This window comes from Lates calcarifer, linkage group LG16_LG22 (genome assembly GCF_001640805.2).
Source record: "Lates calcarifer isolate ASB-BC8 linkage group LG16_LG22, TLL_Latcal_v3, whole genome shotgun sequence".
NCBI lineage: Eukaryota > Metazoa > Chordata > Actinopteri > Centropomidae > Lates > Lates calcarifer.
The window spans coordinates 15,058,100-15,072,271 of record NC_066848.1 but is presented as its reverse complement, the minus strand read 5'-3'; the positions used below and the strand labels follow the sequence as shown (position 1 = coordinate 15,072,271).

At 40.5% G+C, this 14,172-nt stretch overlaps 3 protein-coding genes across 5 annotated transcripts; 1 reads left to right on the top strand and 2 right to left on the bottom strand.

Annotated features, from left to right (window-relative positions):
* Positions 1–1,886: 1,886 nt before the first annotated feature.
* Positions 1,887–3,622, bottom strand: LOC108896249 (ubiquitin carboxyl-terminal hydrolase 37). Its single transcript, XM_018695284.2, has 8 exons — positions 3,519–3,622; positions 3,273–3,424; positions 3,081–3,183; positions 2,809–2,885; positions 2,527–2,635; positions 2,353–2,413; positions 2,113–2,270; positions 1,887–1,985 (listed from the first exon to the last, which is right to left on the bottom strand). Exons 2-8 carry the CDS (start codon positions 3,338–3,340, stop codon positions 1,974–1,976), a joined length of 588 nt encoding a protein of 195 aa, XP_018550800.2. The 5' UTR covers positions 3,341–3,424; positions 3,519–3,622; the 3' UTR covers positions 1,887–1,973.
* A 13-nt stretch (positions 3,623–3,635) lies between these two features.
* LOC127143416 (uncharacterized) lies at positions 3,636–5,238 on the bottom strand. The gene is made up of 7 exons (XM_051076693.1): positions 5,096–5,238; positions 4,853–4,896; positions 4,653–4,737; positions 4,481–4,527; positions 4,306–4,363; positions 3,991–4,211; positions 3,636–3,890 (listed from the first exon to the last, which is right to left on the bottom strand). The coding sequence occupies exons 1-7, from the start codon at positions 5,117–5,119 to the stop codon at positions 3,707–3,709; spliced, it is 663 nt and encodes a 220-aa protein (XP_050932650.1). The 5' UTR covers positions 5,120–5,238; the 3' UTR covers positions 3,636–3,706.
* Positions 5,239–8,092: 2,854 nt separating this feature from the next.
* On the top strand, positions 8,093–10,842 carry zgc:65997 (uncharacterized protein LOC794398 homolog). 3 transcript variants are annotated; one of them, XM_051076477.1, is made up of 4 exons: positions 8,093–8,553; positions 9,269–9,446; positions 9,665–9,759; positions 9,857–9,996. In XM_051076477.1, exons 1-4 carry the CDS (start codon positions 8,110–8,112, stop codon positions 9,926–9,928), a joined length of 789 nt encoding a protein of 262 aa, XP_050932434.1. In that variant the 5' UTR covers positions 8,093–8,109; the 3' UTR covers positions 9,929–9,996. The 3 variants fall into 3 exon arrangements, with proteins under 3 accessions (XP_050932434.1, XP_018550811.1, XP_018550810.2); XM_018695295.2 differs by having other exon boundaries at positions 9,860–9,992; XM_018695294.2 differs by having other exon boundaries at positions 8,175–8,553; positions 9,938–10,842.
* Positions 10,843–14,172: the final 3,330 nt, after the last annotated feature.

Sequence of the window (14,172 nt, the reverse complement as noted above, 5' to 3'; positions counted from 1 at the left end):
TCAGGAATTTCTGTTCTATTTTCTACCTGCTTTTTATATGTTACACTGTGAATTCAAATGTTTGTGGTTTGTATCAGTGACTCAAACACATTACACCATGATTCTTATTGTTTTTTTATTAAATAATTCTTTTTTGGGAGGAATATTGAGCAGTAACCAGTCACAAGAATATGCAGTATCGCTCTACCTCTGCTTTAGAATGAGCAATGGGTGTTTCCCTCATTCATGTTTGAGAAACTGGGATCAGAGACTTTGAACATCTCTTCATTTTTTCACCTTGCATAAGTATCTGCATTGATGTGAGTAGAATAGGCTGCTTCATTTTTCCATCTATCCTGAGCAAACTTACCTTTTACACCTGTTACACTGCAGTGTCTGCAGATACCATAACAACTCATGTATTATACAATAACACTCATACTAAATAAAATACAAAAAACAAATAATCTTGAGTAGGAAATGATTTATTTAACTTTTCCTGATATTTTTGCTGAAATCTCTGAAATATTTTTTAATGTAGAGATTAGAGATGGGCGATATACTATCGTTGGCGATAAACCGAGAAAAAAATCTTCACAGTAAAAATTAGTCATCCCTGAGATAATAACTCCAGTTGATGACATATTTGTGTGTGCGACAAGGAGGTCATTGCTAAAAAGGAGCGACCTAGATAATCTGGGACAGGCGGGCCAACATGACCCAATGCCCTCCCAAGAAAAGCAAAGAAAAAAATTTAAAAATCCCAAAATTTGCATTTGCATTTCTCTCCCTGCTTCCTGTTTCACATGTGTTTCTGTGGACACACATGGAGCGGAGGAGCTGTAGCAAAGACAGGTAGACAACTCCCTATGTTAAGTGTCAAGAAAAAATCCTACAAGTGCTGTAAGTTTCTCTAAAATCATACCGAAAGTTAGACCAGAATATCATTTTTTTTTTAAGGCACACTTGGTGGGACGGTGGCTCTGCCAGCAGGGAGGTTAGCCCCAGTCCCCTCCACACCCCACCAGACAACTTGCCTTACCATAGCTAGGGCTGAAACGATTAGTCGACATAATCAACGTTGTCGATTATGAAAATGCATCAACGCAGAATTTTAGTGTTGATGCGTCGCAGAACACCATAAAATCAGACACTTTGTAAGAGGAGCAATGCTCACTTGTTACTGCAATGCAGTACAAGAAGTGCTGGGGGCAGTATCACTTCCATTGAATGAAATGACTGCATTACTAATGCGACATGAGCCCCCTCTCCCTCCCAAGAAAAGCAAAGAAAAAATGTAAAAATCAAAAGATCGTTTATATTTGCGTTTCTCTCCCAGCTTCCTGTTTCTTGTGCATCTTTGTGTGAGCAAGAAAAGCTCCTACAAGTCTCTGCACAGACATCTAACACCCCTCCCCCCAGAGCAGAGATGGAGGGTGTGATAGAAATAATCACTGACTAATCGGAAAAATAATCACCAGATTATTTGACTACCAAAATAATCTTGCAGTTCCAGCCCTGACCATAACAGTCATCATGAGGGAAATACTGTGATAACATGGTGTTGAATGGTCATTTATATCATGATAAAAAACTGAAAAGTCCATATCGCCCATCCCTAGTTTAGATGTATCAAAGGCCTTTATGATCACCTTACCATCTCCCCAGAGAGCAAGCCATAGCTGTACAGAGAAGATTAAATCAACTGTACAGGATGACAGGACAGTAAAAATTTTACCTGGAGCTAAAATATTTAGTCCTGTCACTGCTCACTGTGAGCTGTGATTTTGGGCGACTGTGGCAAGGAAAAACTCCCTCTGAGGGAGAAACCTTGGGAGGAACCTGGCTCTCTGGGGGGGGCCCATCCTCCTGAGGGCTGTGTCCTTCAGCTCCCTCCATTTGACACATCTGTCCAGCCTCCAGATCATCTGTCCAAGTCCTGTGGTTTGTCCTCTGGTCCCCTGCCGCTGGGTCCTCATCTGCTGTCCTGCTGTCTAGTCCTCTGGCTAGAAACACATTAAAAATGAATACAAGTGTATTCCTAAATCCCTCCTCGCAAGTGTTCACGTTGTGTGTGTAACTGCCACATAATATGTTTAAATGCAGTGCACACATGACACTGCTCTCACTTACCTGTCTCCGATAAAACAGGATGTAAGAGGATCTTTGCCGCTGGTTGCACACATTGACACCGGTTGTTTGAGTGACCACTGTGTCATTGTATGTGAACCAGCGGTCTGTCAGGTCCACGGGTCCAACGTCGGGGTCCACTCCGTCGCAGATGTAGTGTCCTAGCAGGAGAAGAAGCATTGTTACATGGGCTGTCTTAGGACTCATTAGGTGTACATCATTGAAAATAATGGTTCATCTTACCACTTCTTGCTGTGGCGCCGATGTGATTTATGGTGCTCACTAAACTGTAGCATGCACCATGCTGAGAGGGAACAAAGTTGATCAGAGTTAGTCCACACATATAGTCCAAATATTTACTTATATCAGCCCCAGTCTGATGGTTCTGTTTGCTGTCAGGTGATTCTAGTTCTTTACCTGGCCTGAAGACACCACAAGCTCCCTCTGTAGATTGACAGGGTCATGGATCTTCTCTAGCTGGAAAGTTGGAGTGTACCGGAAACGCTTCAAATGCAGGACCAGCACTCTGTTGATGGAAAGAACAGATATGAGCACCAGGTGGCAGAGAAAGAGACACTTACTCTTGGTATTTTAAATACGTCACAATTATTCCTTAGAGGGAGCAGAACCCAGTTGGATACCACTGGGTGAACCAGTATCATTGCTGAGCACTAAGGTCAGTAGTTTGATTTTACTCACCTTGGCAGGGTGGCGAATGATGAGCGCTGGCCTGATTTGGTGGCACCACACTCACACCTGTACTCCAACTCTGTCTCCTGCGGAACAGCACAAGACCAACATGCTTTCACTTCTGTACTGGATTTACATGCACAGTTACAAACATCTACATACAGTATACATACACATACTAACACAATAATAATAGTGTGATGAAATGAATGTTTTCTATCATATCTTCACATTGTATCAGTGGGTTCTACTGTGACTGAATGAGGAGAGGTGTTTCTTACCATCAGGTAATTATCCAGCATGTTTTCAACTGTACCACCTCCAGCTGGAAGGTCCAGAGACAGATTTGTAAAGTCTTCCTCTCTGGTGGAACCTGCTCCGCAACTTTATATAACCAATACAAACAGTACTGTTATATTTCAGCTGCATAGGTCATGAATATGTATGTGATGCAGGTAACCGTCTAGTTTTACCTCTTGCATGTCCTGGTGTTTCGCATTTTAAACATCAGGTGGTCTTCTACTGGACAGCTGTAGGCCATGCCCAAGCCGGCAGTCAGCACCTGCAGCTGTGGGCCCCAATATCTTATTTGGTCAAAGACAACTGTCAGGAACTCATGGGCGTCCTGTAGATACACACACACAAACAATTGTACAGAGTTTAAACACAAAGGAGAAACTATCAGATGAAACAACACACCATTGAACCTGCTCACTCACTTTCTGCTGAAGGTCCCCGAACTCTGGAGCCCACAGAGCCACCGCCCTCTTGAATGCGGCAAGAAGGCGGAGTTTCTCCTGAGCATCACCGGAGAAGTGATGCTCGCTGAATGTTCTTGAATGTTCTGGAGAGGAGGAAATGGAAAATTGTTAGAGATATTGTCTATGACATTAAATTTTTTTGGTGTTCAGGTACAACATGAGGATAAAATGAGTGTTTGTGTCTGAGGGGTGCTGTACCTTAGGACTGCCGCTTCAGGTATTAGACTCCAAACCTGCTCCTGGTGACTGATGGCTGTCACAAAGTCCTCCAGTGTGAGGAGGCTCTGCAGGCTGGAGTTAATATAACATATCTGTGCTGGGTTGGGAAACCTGGCACACAAACATAACAAGTCTTATGTCAATATCATCAATTCTTCATTTTAGTAACTTCTCTACAGTTTTGTGTGTGTGTGTATGCAGATGTACTCACCCCAGACACTTAATGTGGTCACTCCTGAGTTTTTTCTGTGTGGTCACAGCTACTTCCTCCTTTTTGGTGAGCAGGGCCTGAGGAAACCTGTCGTCCTTCACTGGTTCCTCCTCTTTCTCCACTGGTCTTTTGGTAGCCACCACCTCATGTTGGGATGCTGATAAGTGGCACTTCTCCGGAGTCTCTTCTTCTTGGGGGGCTGGGGACACGCGACATCTATTCTGTTGGAGTAAAGAAATACTCTGGTTAAATGATGCAAAACTAAACAATATCTGATTCACCTTGAGCTCTACACTCTGGGTCAAACATATATACCTTGCAACAACGCCACCGCCGTGACTTCTTGGCCTTCTTGTTCTTCTTTGTGGTGACGCTGGTGATAAAGAAACATAGTGTTTTATTTTCCAAACCTCATCAAATTCTTGAAGGCCCTTAATGGGGTTAACAAAAGGGCTGAAAGATTAAAAACAGTCAGGAGGAGTGTTCTTACTTTTCCTTGTCCTCTTCCTGATCTTTTCCTTCCTTCTTTGTTTTTGTCTGTAAAAAAAAGACCTTAATTAGAATAAACTTTGTCAAATATTATGATGTTTGATGATATTTACAACTTACAAACAACATAGATTTATTTAATATGAAGCCAGGATGCTGTCTGTCAAACATACCAGTGGCCGACCAAAGAGGCGATACCTCAGTGGGGCTGTATTGTCGTTGTCCTGGATGGCAAAGGGAGCGCTGGGAGCAGGGACACTGGTGATAAAGAAAAAACCATAGAACGGTAAAACATATGAAGAAGCAGTCAGGAAAACACTATGATATATATAGTAGTGATATAGTGATATATAATAGTTATTAATTTCCTTACTCTCTGATCTTCTCTGCCACCAGTTCAACGACTGCTGTTGAGTACTGTACAGAAAAAAGTTTCCAGGATGGAAATTAATGGAACATCATGTATCTTCACAGCAGATATAACATAGCTTCACAGACAGTACATACTAAACACTGAGAAGTGTGAAGTGGAAATAGTCTCACCTTTCACCGTTCACAGTGTCACACAAACAGTAGAGAAATGACATAGAAAGTGCAGTGTATCTAGAAAACAAACCTTCCCACAGCACAAGCGAAACATCTTCAATGTTGGTTGTTGAAGTAAGGTAATTGAAATGGTTGAAATTGAAAATGAGATCGTGAGTAAATTGTTTCTGTATCCAGATTTGGTGAACTCTTGGTAAACTCTGATGTGTTCTCTGTATTACAATCTGACTAGAGGAATTCTAACAGAATTCAGTGATGACAATGACACTTCTAGAACGTGACTATGATATGATATCATTCTATGTCCACACAACTCTGTGTAAACATGGTGTAATGTATATATGTTATAAAACCAGTGGTCTTAACACTCTCAACCCCCTCCCCATTGAAATGAACAGAAAGTACATTTCAATGTGACTACACTAATAGGTCTGATTTGGGCCCATCCTGACAAATACAAAAGTACAGATTTGAGCCCACTGCAGATCCTCTCTGTGTGTGTGAGGATCCTGATAAAAAGAAACAGAAAAGCTAAAGTGCCCCAGAACTACCATTACACTAAAAATAATTTATTTGCAATTAAAAACAAATGTACTCACTTTGAGAAAAGACCTGTTTCAGCAGTCCATCACCATTTTGTTGCAATGTTAAGTTCTTGTTCCTGTCAATGGCCTTCTCCTGTTCCAGCTCACATTTACACTTCTCCAATTCAACAGATCTTTATTATGAAATGGAGGAAAAAATGAATATTAGTAGTTACTTTTTGGTATCCCACCACTAGGGCTGTATGATTATGGCCAAAATTATGAAAATGATGACAATCACAATTATTTTTGATCAGTCGTGAGATCATGATTATGTTTCACCATGATTCATTGATCTTAGGGACAAAATATTTTTATTGCACTTTCATTTTAAATAAACAGAGGACAGCTTTCACCTCCATGTTGTGTTACACTCTTGCTAATTTAAGAATGGTCTGGACTGGTTTAAGACTGGTTCGCAGGGGCTACGAGACTCATTGTGTCATTACGGGCAAGTGTCAACACAAGCAAAAACTTACATCAAGTAATAATTTTTAATTGGTTACGCCATCCATCCATTTTCCAACTGAAACAATAAGATATATATTTGTAAAACAAATTAAAGAGTTAAGAAAAACACACAAAACCTGTTCTAGATTATAGAACAAAGATGAACTTTGTTGTACTCAGTTAACTGAATTGAAATTAATATGACTGGATTAACTAAAGATAAACATTTTAATCCAATAAGAGGCAAAAAATAAAAATAAAATAAAAAATTGAATTGAGATATTAACACACAGTCAAGAGAGACTGCTTCTATTTGATTTGTTTAGGTTGGATTTTAGTGGCACAATGAAACATTTGTCCAATTATTGATTTTTTGGAGTCTATGTAGGGCATTTGACTGAACACATTAGCGCTTAATCCCTTAACAGACCTCCTCATTTGTATGCACAATCCTGAAAATTATTTTCCCAAAATAAAAATGCTTTGTACAGATAGAATAGGCAGCAGGTGGGGCAGTGTATTTTGAAAGGTTAATCAAAATAACACAATGTAAGATAACATCTGTTGTGATTTGGTGCTGTATAAATAAAAACTGACTTGACTTGATAAATGTATCACTATATGCACAATATGTAGAAAATGGGAGAAGCGTTGGGTCAATAACCCACATATGGTGTTTTAATAACCTTTATTTTTGAAAGTCAACCACTGCTTATTTTAGTGTAATTCCCTCTTAGCATTGTAATTACTGACTTCTTAGCATGAAGTGACTGCAACACTTACAATGATTGTATTTTAACGTCTCCCTGACAAGCTATTTCTAGCAGTTGTGCAAATAATGAATGCCATCTATACTGTAAGTAGAAGGAGCAGAAGAATAATGATGTCATTACAGTATGGCAAAAATCTCCCAAGTCGCGTTTAGACTAACTGCAAAATAAGAAGGCAAATGTCACATTTTGCAGACAGGACCCCAGAGCAGAACAGAGACCAACACTAACAGTAGCAGTTTAATGAATCTTTAATGTTCAAGTCAAGATAGACAGGGGATGACGAGGAGGGCACAGGCACAGGAGGGTGGAGTTCAGGGAGAGGTGTTCTGAGTCCGTAGCGGGGAATTGGCAGGTGGAGAAGGAGGGACTGGATCCAGGCAGGATGATGAGTTTCCAGAGAGGAATGGACAGTCCCACCTGGAGACTAGGCGGCGGCGGAGGCAGAGGAACACAGGAGAACAACTGTCAGGCAATTTACCCAGGTAAGTACACAAGGTAAGTTATCACTAGAGATAAGCACCAGAGTGTGGCCATAGCATTACCAGAAAGTGTAACAGAACTATCTGACAGGGGGTGCATTAATAGCCTGGGTTCTTATACTGCCAGTGATGAGTCATGAGGAGCTGGTGTGCTACAGCTGCCACAGGTAAGGCTCCACCTCTGCCAATAAGCACACAGACAAGAACAGGGGGAGGAGACACAAGGGAAACAGACAGGGGAAAACACATTTGAAACTTGAAACTTACAGCTACATTTGTCAGCAAAGTGTAGGTTGCCACAGAAGTTTGCAAACAATCATCATCAACATCAAAACAGAGGTGGAGAAAGTCAAGGCACACAAGGTTCAAATGATCTGTTGAACTACAGCTTTTAAGGTCCACCTTTGTCAGTCCATATTTGTGTGTCTTTGTTTCTTTGTCTGTATGGTCTGCTGATGTGTATAAGTAGCCATTTATACCAGTAAGTTTGTGTTTCCTCCAACAGTTTCACATTTTCTCCAGACACTGTCCTCCCATAAAAATGACCCCACGGGTCGTTTATACAAACAGCCTGTCACAACCCATGGTTATGTTTTGTCGTTAGGTGCAGCTAGAGGGCGAACTTTGCTTGTTGTGAAACGTGATGCCTTTAGGTTCTCCTCGTTGGCCTCCATTTCCAAATTTTAAAATCGAAAATCAAAACACATTTTTATTGCTGCTCCAAGCAACAAAGAAATAAACGAGTGAAAAGACAAATAAAGAAAAACTGATCGCTTACATGCTTATGTCCCTGCTACCATGCGATTGAATTTTTTTGAAATAACGACGTTTCTGGTGGTAATTGAACGCCACAAACACTATCTTCCATTCACTTCCAGTTTATGTTCACTTCCCGTGTTACTTCATTTAGCTGCCATGGCTGCCCCCATTGCTCTCGTACAAGGGGCCAGCAGAGGACTAGGGCTTGAATTCTGTAAATACATACTGAAAAACAAAACCCCCGCTGCCGTTATAGCGACATGCCGAAACCCGGACGGAGCGGCCGAGTTGCGGGGCCTTGCCGGTCAACACCCGGGCAGAGTGACGGTCCTCAGGCTGGACGTGAACCAGGAGGAGGACATCCGCGGAGCTGCGGAGCGGGTTAAGGAGAGCTTCGGTCGGCTAGATTTGATTGTCAACGCGTCGGCGATGCTTCATCCCTCAGGGAAAGGAGAAACCAGCCTGAGAGATGTCTCTGCTCAGGTAAGACTGTTTTTTGACAGTTTTGAGCTGCTGTCTTATGACTAGGAGTGGAATTAAACAGTTTTAAAGTGAAGTATGTTATTCTATAAGTTGTGAAAAGTCATGATTTATTATAAAATATGATTAAAACACGTCAACCCTTCACAAATTCTGTCACTTAATTTTTGCCTTTTTTGTCATTAACTATAGATTCTTTGTAAGACATTATCATCTTTGACGAATAGTTAGGGTTTGCTGGTCTACATTAAATAACTAGATATTTGTTAGGGTTTGGTCTCTGTCTTGAAGTAAAACAGTATTAATTTATTATACTGGTCCATACAATGTACTTGTTCTTCCAACCACTCATGGGACTCACACTATCCTGGTGGTGTCTGTACCCCAGCTGTGTCCTTCCTGAGGATGAGGAAACCACCCATGTGGTCCTTGCCAATGTTGTCTTAAGTCTACAACAAAATGATCATATAATTCACTAAACGTTGTTTGTGAAAGTAAAAAACTGTCATTTAAAAAAAATAATAATTTATGTATTTTTATTTATTATCCATATCTCATTTCATCAGTAAAGTCAGTAAAGTCAAGTCTAAGTCTCATGGCTCGATGGAAATAATCAAAAGAACGTGAGGCAAAATGTTTGTGCCCTGGAGCTTCACCCTCACATCTTTTAACTGACTGAATCATTGATCTGTACTAATTGATTTACTTTGTCTTTCAGGGCATCATTTCCACCTTGACAACCAACACAGTGGGTCCACTGGTTATGGCAAAGTATTTTGCCCCGCTCCTTCAGAAGGGTGGAGGTGGTTTCGGTCAACAGCCCGCAGAGAAAGCCAAGCAGCATAGTGGCATCATCGTCAATATCACTGCCAAAGTGGGATCTATTGGTGACAATGGTAGGCATCGTAGGGAGAACAAAAAAACATCATCCACCTGTACACGCAACTAGTTGACAGACTACACCACTAATGTAACCTCAGGTAGAAGTCAATGGAATCACAACATAAATAGTTTTCTTTAAACTTGGCAATGTATGTATGGTAATGGAGCTTGTCCTGCTGCAGCTGTCTTCTGATCTTTAAGTTCCTCTTTCCACTCCTCTTTCTCCTTTCAGGTCTTGGGGGTTGGTACAGCTACAGGATGTCTAAAGCAGCACTCAACATGGCCACCAGGAATCTGTCTATAGAGCTTGGTCGTAGTCGACCCAAGGTAGGTCTGAGCCTTCTGTACATTTTTATTCCATAACCATAAACAAATGACATAACAGTGGGACTATTTGTAGCCTCTGTCTCTGCTCCAACACCAGCAGAGAAAACACGTTTGGAAATGGATGCATGATGCCCTTACACTGAAGTATCTGAAGTATCTGAAGTTCTGATTTTTCCAGGTGGTGTGTGTGTCCTTACATCCAGGAACAGTAAACACAGATCTCTCCCGGCCATATCACAAGAATGTACCAAAAGACAAGTTGTTCAGTACAGAACACTCTGTGAACTGCCTGATGAGCATTGTAGACATGCTGAATATCGAAAAGTCTGGCAAGGCGTACAACTGGGATGGGACTGAGCTTCCTTGGTAGAATCAACATGATCAACCAAGTAGAATCGGTGGACAAAAAGGGAATTTATTCAGCTCTAATCTTGATGCTAAGTCTCTCAGCACCGTCTGAACTGTGCAATAAGCTGGACCAGACTTGAATATAGTGCTATACACAAGGGTCCTGGTGGAGTCACAGTCTGACCCATCAGAGACAAAGCCTGTCCACTACCTCACAACTAGTCAAAGTGCTTCAATCACCTGAAACACTTATGCTGTTTATAATGCCATCACACTAAGGCCTTATGTGGCTGTAAGACTTGACACACTTTTAACTACACTAATGATCTAATGTAGTATGAGGGTAGAAATGATGTATTATCAAAGTGATCTTGAGGGGTTTTTTTTTTTTTTTTTTGCTTATTCACTGTCTTGTCAAGAGTTAGATGATACTATTGATGACAGTCTCCCACAGTGTGTGTTTATTCAGTGTGGCACTGGAACTAGGAAGTTTGCTTATCTTATCATAAAGACTGGAAAAAGCTAATCTGGCTCTGTCCAAAGGTAAAGAAAATCCATTTACTAACACCAGATTAACATTTCATATCTTGTTATATTAATCTCTAGAAAAAACCTACTGTAAAAAATATAATATTTGCCAATATGAGGAACTATTCCTTTAAGTGTGATGAGCATGAACAATTTCAACTATTTCTTGTTGTTTTTCATATTGTTGAATAAAATCGGTTTTTGTCATGACAGTAAAGAGCTGAATTATTAATTTAAGATTCTGAACAATGACATTAAATAATTCCTAAAATTGAACAGGGTTAAATGGGCAACATTTATTTCTTTTTAAGCAGCACCTGTCTGCAGGAAAAAGCCTTGCATTCCTACATGTACAAGCTATCTTTGGATAACATAGATTATGTTAAGTGTTCTCTTATTTATTCTTTTTTTGCAGTGTATTATAGTGGTATAACGTGTTTCCTTTTCCTATTCCCTTTATCTGTATATCCTTGCTATATCTTTCTTATGTACCATTTGTACATTCTTGTATGTGTACTGATAATGATGATACACTTGTTCCAAAAATGAGAATTGATATTAAGTTTTCCTTAAAAAGAGAGAGAGAGAGAGGAAAAACAAAGTCAGACAAAAAAACCTAGAGAGGAAACTGGACAGGGAATTTCTCACCTATCTTCAGCCTATAGATTATTATTGTATTAATTAACTGCTTTGCTCGTTAGCATCAATAGGCAAAATACATCACATATCGAATCAACATGTATTGTGCCGTGATAGTGCAATAAGATATCAACATCCAACAAGTTGGAGATCTCTCTCTGACATATTAACCAGTCTTTATGGTCACACTTAACTAACTAACGTTTATTTAAGCGAAGGCAAAGAGAATTAGGCTTGATTTAATTTTAAATCATTACTGAGATTAAAGTCTGATCTGACACACACTATACGCAAGCTCAGGGAGTACTTTGTCAGCTAACATTAGCCACTTCCAAGAACAGTTGTGTACAGTTACTGAGCGGGAAAAAACTTCCTGTATCTGAAACCGTTGGTGATAGTCGGATGGTAACAGGAACCTTTTAACAGCGGTTTCGGCGGCAGTTTGAACGCGGGACATCGCAAAGAGGAGCTGGACTTCATTTTTTCATGTAAGCATGACTTTGTTTCATGTTAACATCTGCCGAGAGCACGTCGCAAAAAAACTACGTTGATGATTTTATGTAGAAAAGTTTACTGTGAGTGAAGCGCCTCAACTGGCAGAGAGCTTGTTAACTGACGTTAGCTTGCTAGCTAGCTAAACTACAAAACCTACAGTAAAGACGTTAATTTCGGTTGAACTGTCCCTGTGCTTGTAAAAGTGAATTGTCTCGGTCGAGGCTGGTGACAGAATATTCAGAAATGATTGCTAATATGATAAAGCTGCCGTTCAACTGTAGTTGGCCTGTGGTCTAATGTTATTTAGCTTAGCACAGAATGCTAAAAGCAGTTTGAGTTGGAGGGAGCTAGCACAGCAGCCCTTCGGACTGCTCAGTTTTTAAATTGCCGGCATGTTTTCCTGTCACATCTGTGGACATCACTCTAGTGCCATAGTGACCTCTGACCTCCTAATCTAGTCCTTAGCTGTTCATCCCTGGCTGCAACAGAAACTTAGAAAAAATGTGCACGTTTGTTGTATATGTTTCTTTATAGACATCAGAAGATGTGTTTGATGGAGCCTAGATTAAATCTCTACCCTACAGTATGCCTGTTGGGTATGCCATGTTGACTTTGTAGTGCCGAATGTAATGCACTGACTCAGTTTAATTCCCAATTTACAGAGCACAAAGTGCTGCGAGGACTTGAGCTAGAGTGTGGAGAACAACCCACCAATGCAGATGTCTGGGCAGTCCTCTCACTGGACCTTAACCTTGAGCTGTAATTCTGCATCATCCAACTACTGATGGTTCACTTCTCTGAGACCCTGGAAAGGTTGATCCTTCTTGCAAATGTAGGTTAGGTTTATGTGTTTGTTTGTTTCACATTGTACCACTTCCACTTTATAATGTATATAGAAGCTATGGTAGTAAAGGTGCTGTTGATACCAGAAAATATGTGCCATAAAAGATTTCTTTTATTATTATTGTTATCTCTATCTGTAACCTTTTTTCCACACTAACTCTGAACACACACTGTTTTTCAGGTGGTTCAATGGGATAAATCCAGAGAGGCACCAAGACTGGATGGGGCAAGTTGCAAGAAAAGATAACATCAGTCAACCCTTGTGTTTCCAGTCTACTAATGAAATGAAGGGACTTTGAGTGGGACTTTATATAAGTCAATGAACACACACTCACACACACTGTTAGTCTCTAAGCCACACTCTCACTCAAGTCTAAGTCATTCATTCTGTCACTTTTTCTGTCTGTTTATTTGTCCTAAATATTCCTCAGTTTTTTTGTTTTGTTTTTTTCAAAATAGTTTAGAGTCATGGTTTGAAAGGACACTTTGAAGCTTTGAATTTGTCTTAAAATTTGAAATTGAAGTCTGACAAATATACAGGACATCTTGTTAATTGCAAGTAACAGTGGTAAACTGCTAATCCTTTCATCAGTATTTTACTATGAAAATAGAAATCAACAGCTTTTTGCTGTTTTTACAAAAACTATGACTTATTGGGTGGTTAACAACTTAACTAAATCCTGTTAAAGGATTTTTACCAAATGCCTATACACTGTTGACCTGATTCTTACCAAATCGAGGTTACCAGGTTAATTTATCTGATTATATTACGACCTTTTTTTTACTGAAAAGCAGGAAAATAATGTAAAAGCAACTGCAACAGAACAGAGTCGATATGTTGTTGTTTTTGTTTTTTTTATTTTACCACTGACTGTCAATTTTTTGGCCATTGTGTTCAACATTGTGAGACTTAGAACTTTGAAGAGAGCAGAGAGCAGGATGAAAGGAGTGATGAGAAAGGGGTGATATTACTGTCTTCTGAAAAGCTGGAGGAATCTTTTCCTGAGAGATTTTCTTTGAGAATGTCTTTGCACCTCTTCCATCATATTCTCCCCCACTACTCATCAGTCCATCTGTAGAGTTCTCTCTCTCTTGTTTGTCTCTCAGAGCCTGCTTGAAGATACTCAGAGAATCCAGGAGGCCAGACTTTTCATGGCTCCACTGGAGTCATTCTCTGTCCAGGTCTTCTTGTGCTTTTGCCAGAGTTGCTGTGAAGCTGGAGGATGCCTTGATTTGCTCCTCCAGGAGGTGAGACCTTTCCTTCTCCTACTCTGACCTCTTCTCCAGGTCCTGGAGAAGTTCTGCTTTTAGGGTGTAGGTTTCTTTCATTTGCTCCTCCACCAGGCGGGACCTTTCCTCCTCCCACTCTGATCTCTTCTTGTCCAGCTCCTGGAGAAATGTAGCTTTGGGGGTAGAAGTTTCCTGGATTTGGTCTGCGAGGAGATGGGACCTCTCACTCTCCCACTGGCATCTGGAATTTTCCAGGTCATTTTTCACCTGGGCCAGTGTCTGTTTAATCATGGAGGTCTCCTCCTCCTGCCTGGCCAGGTTTCCCTCAAG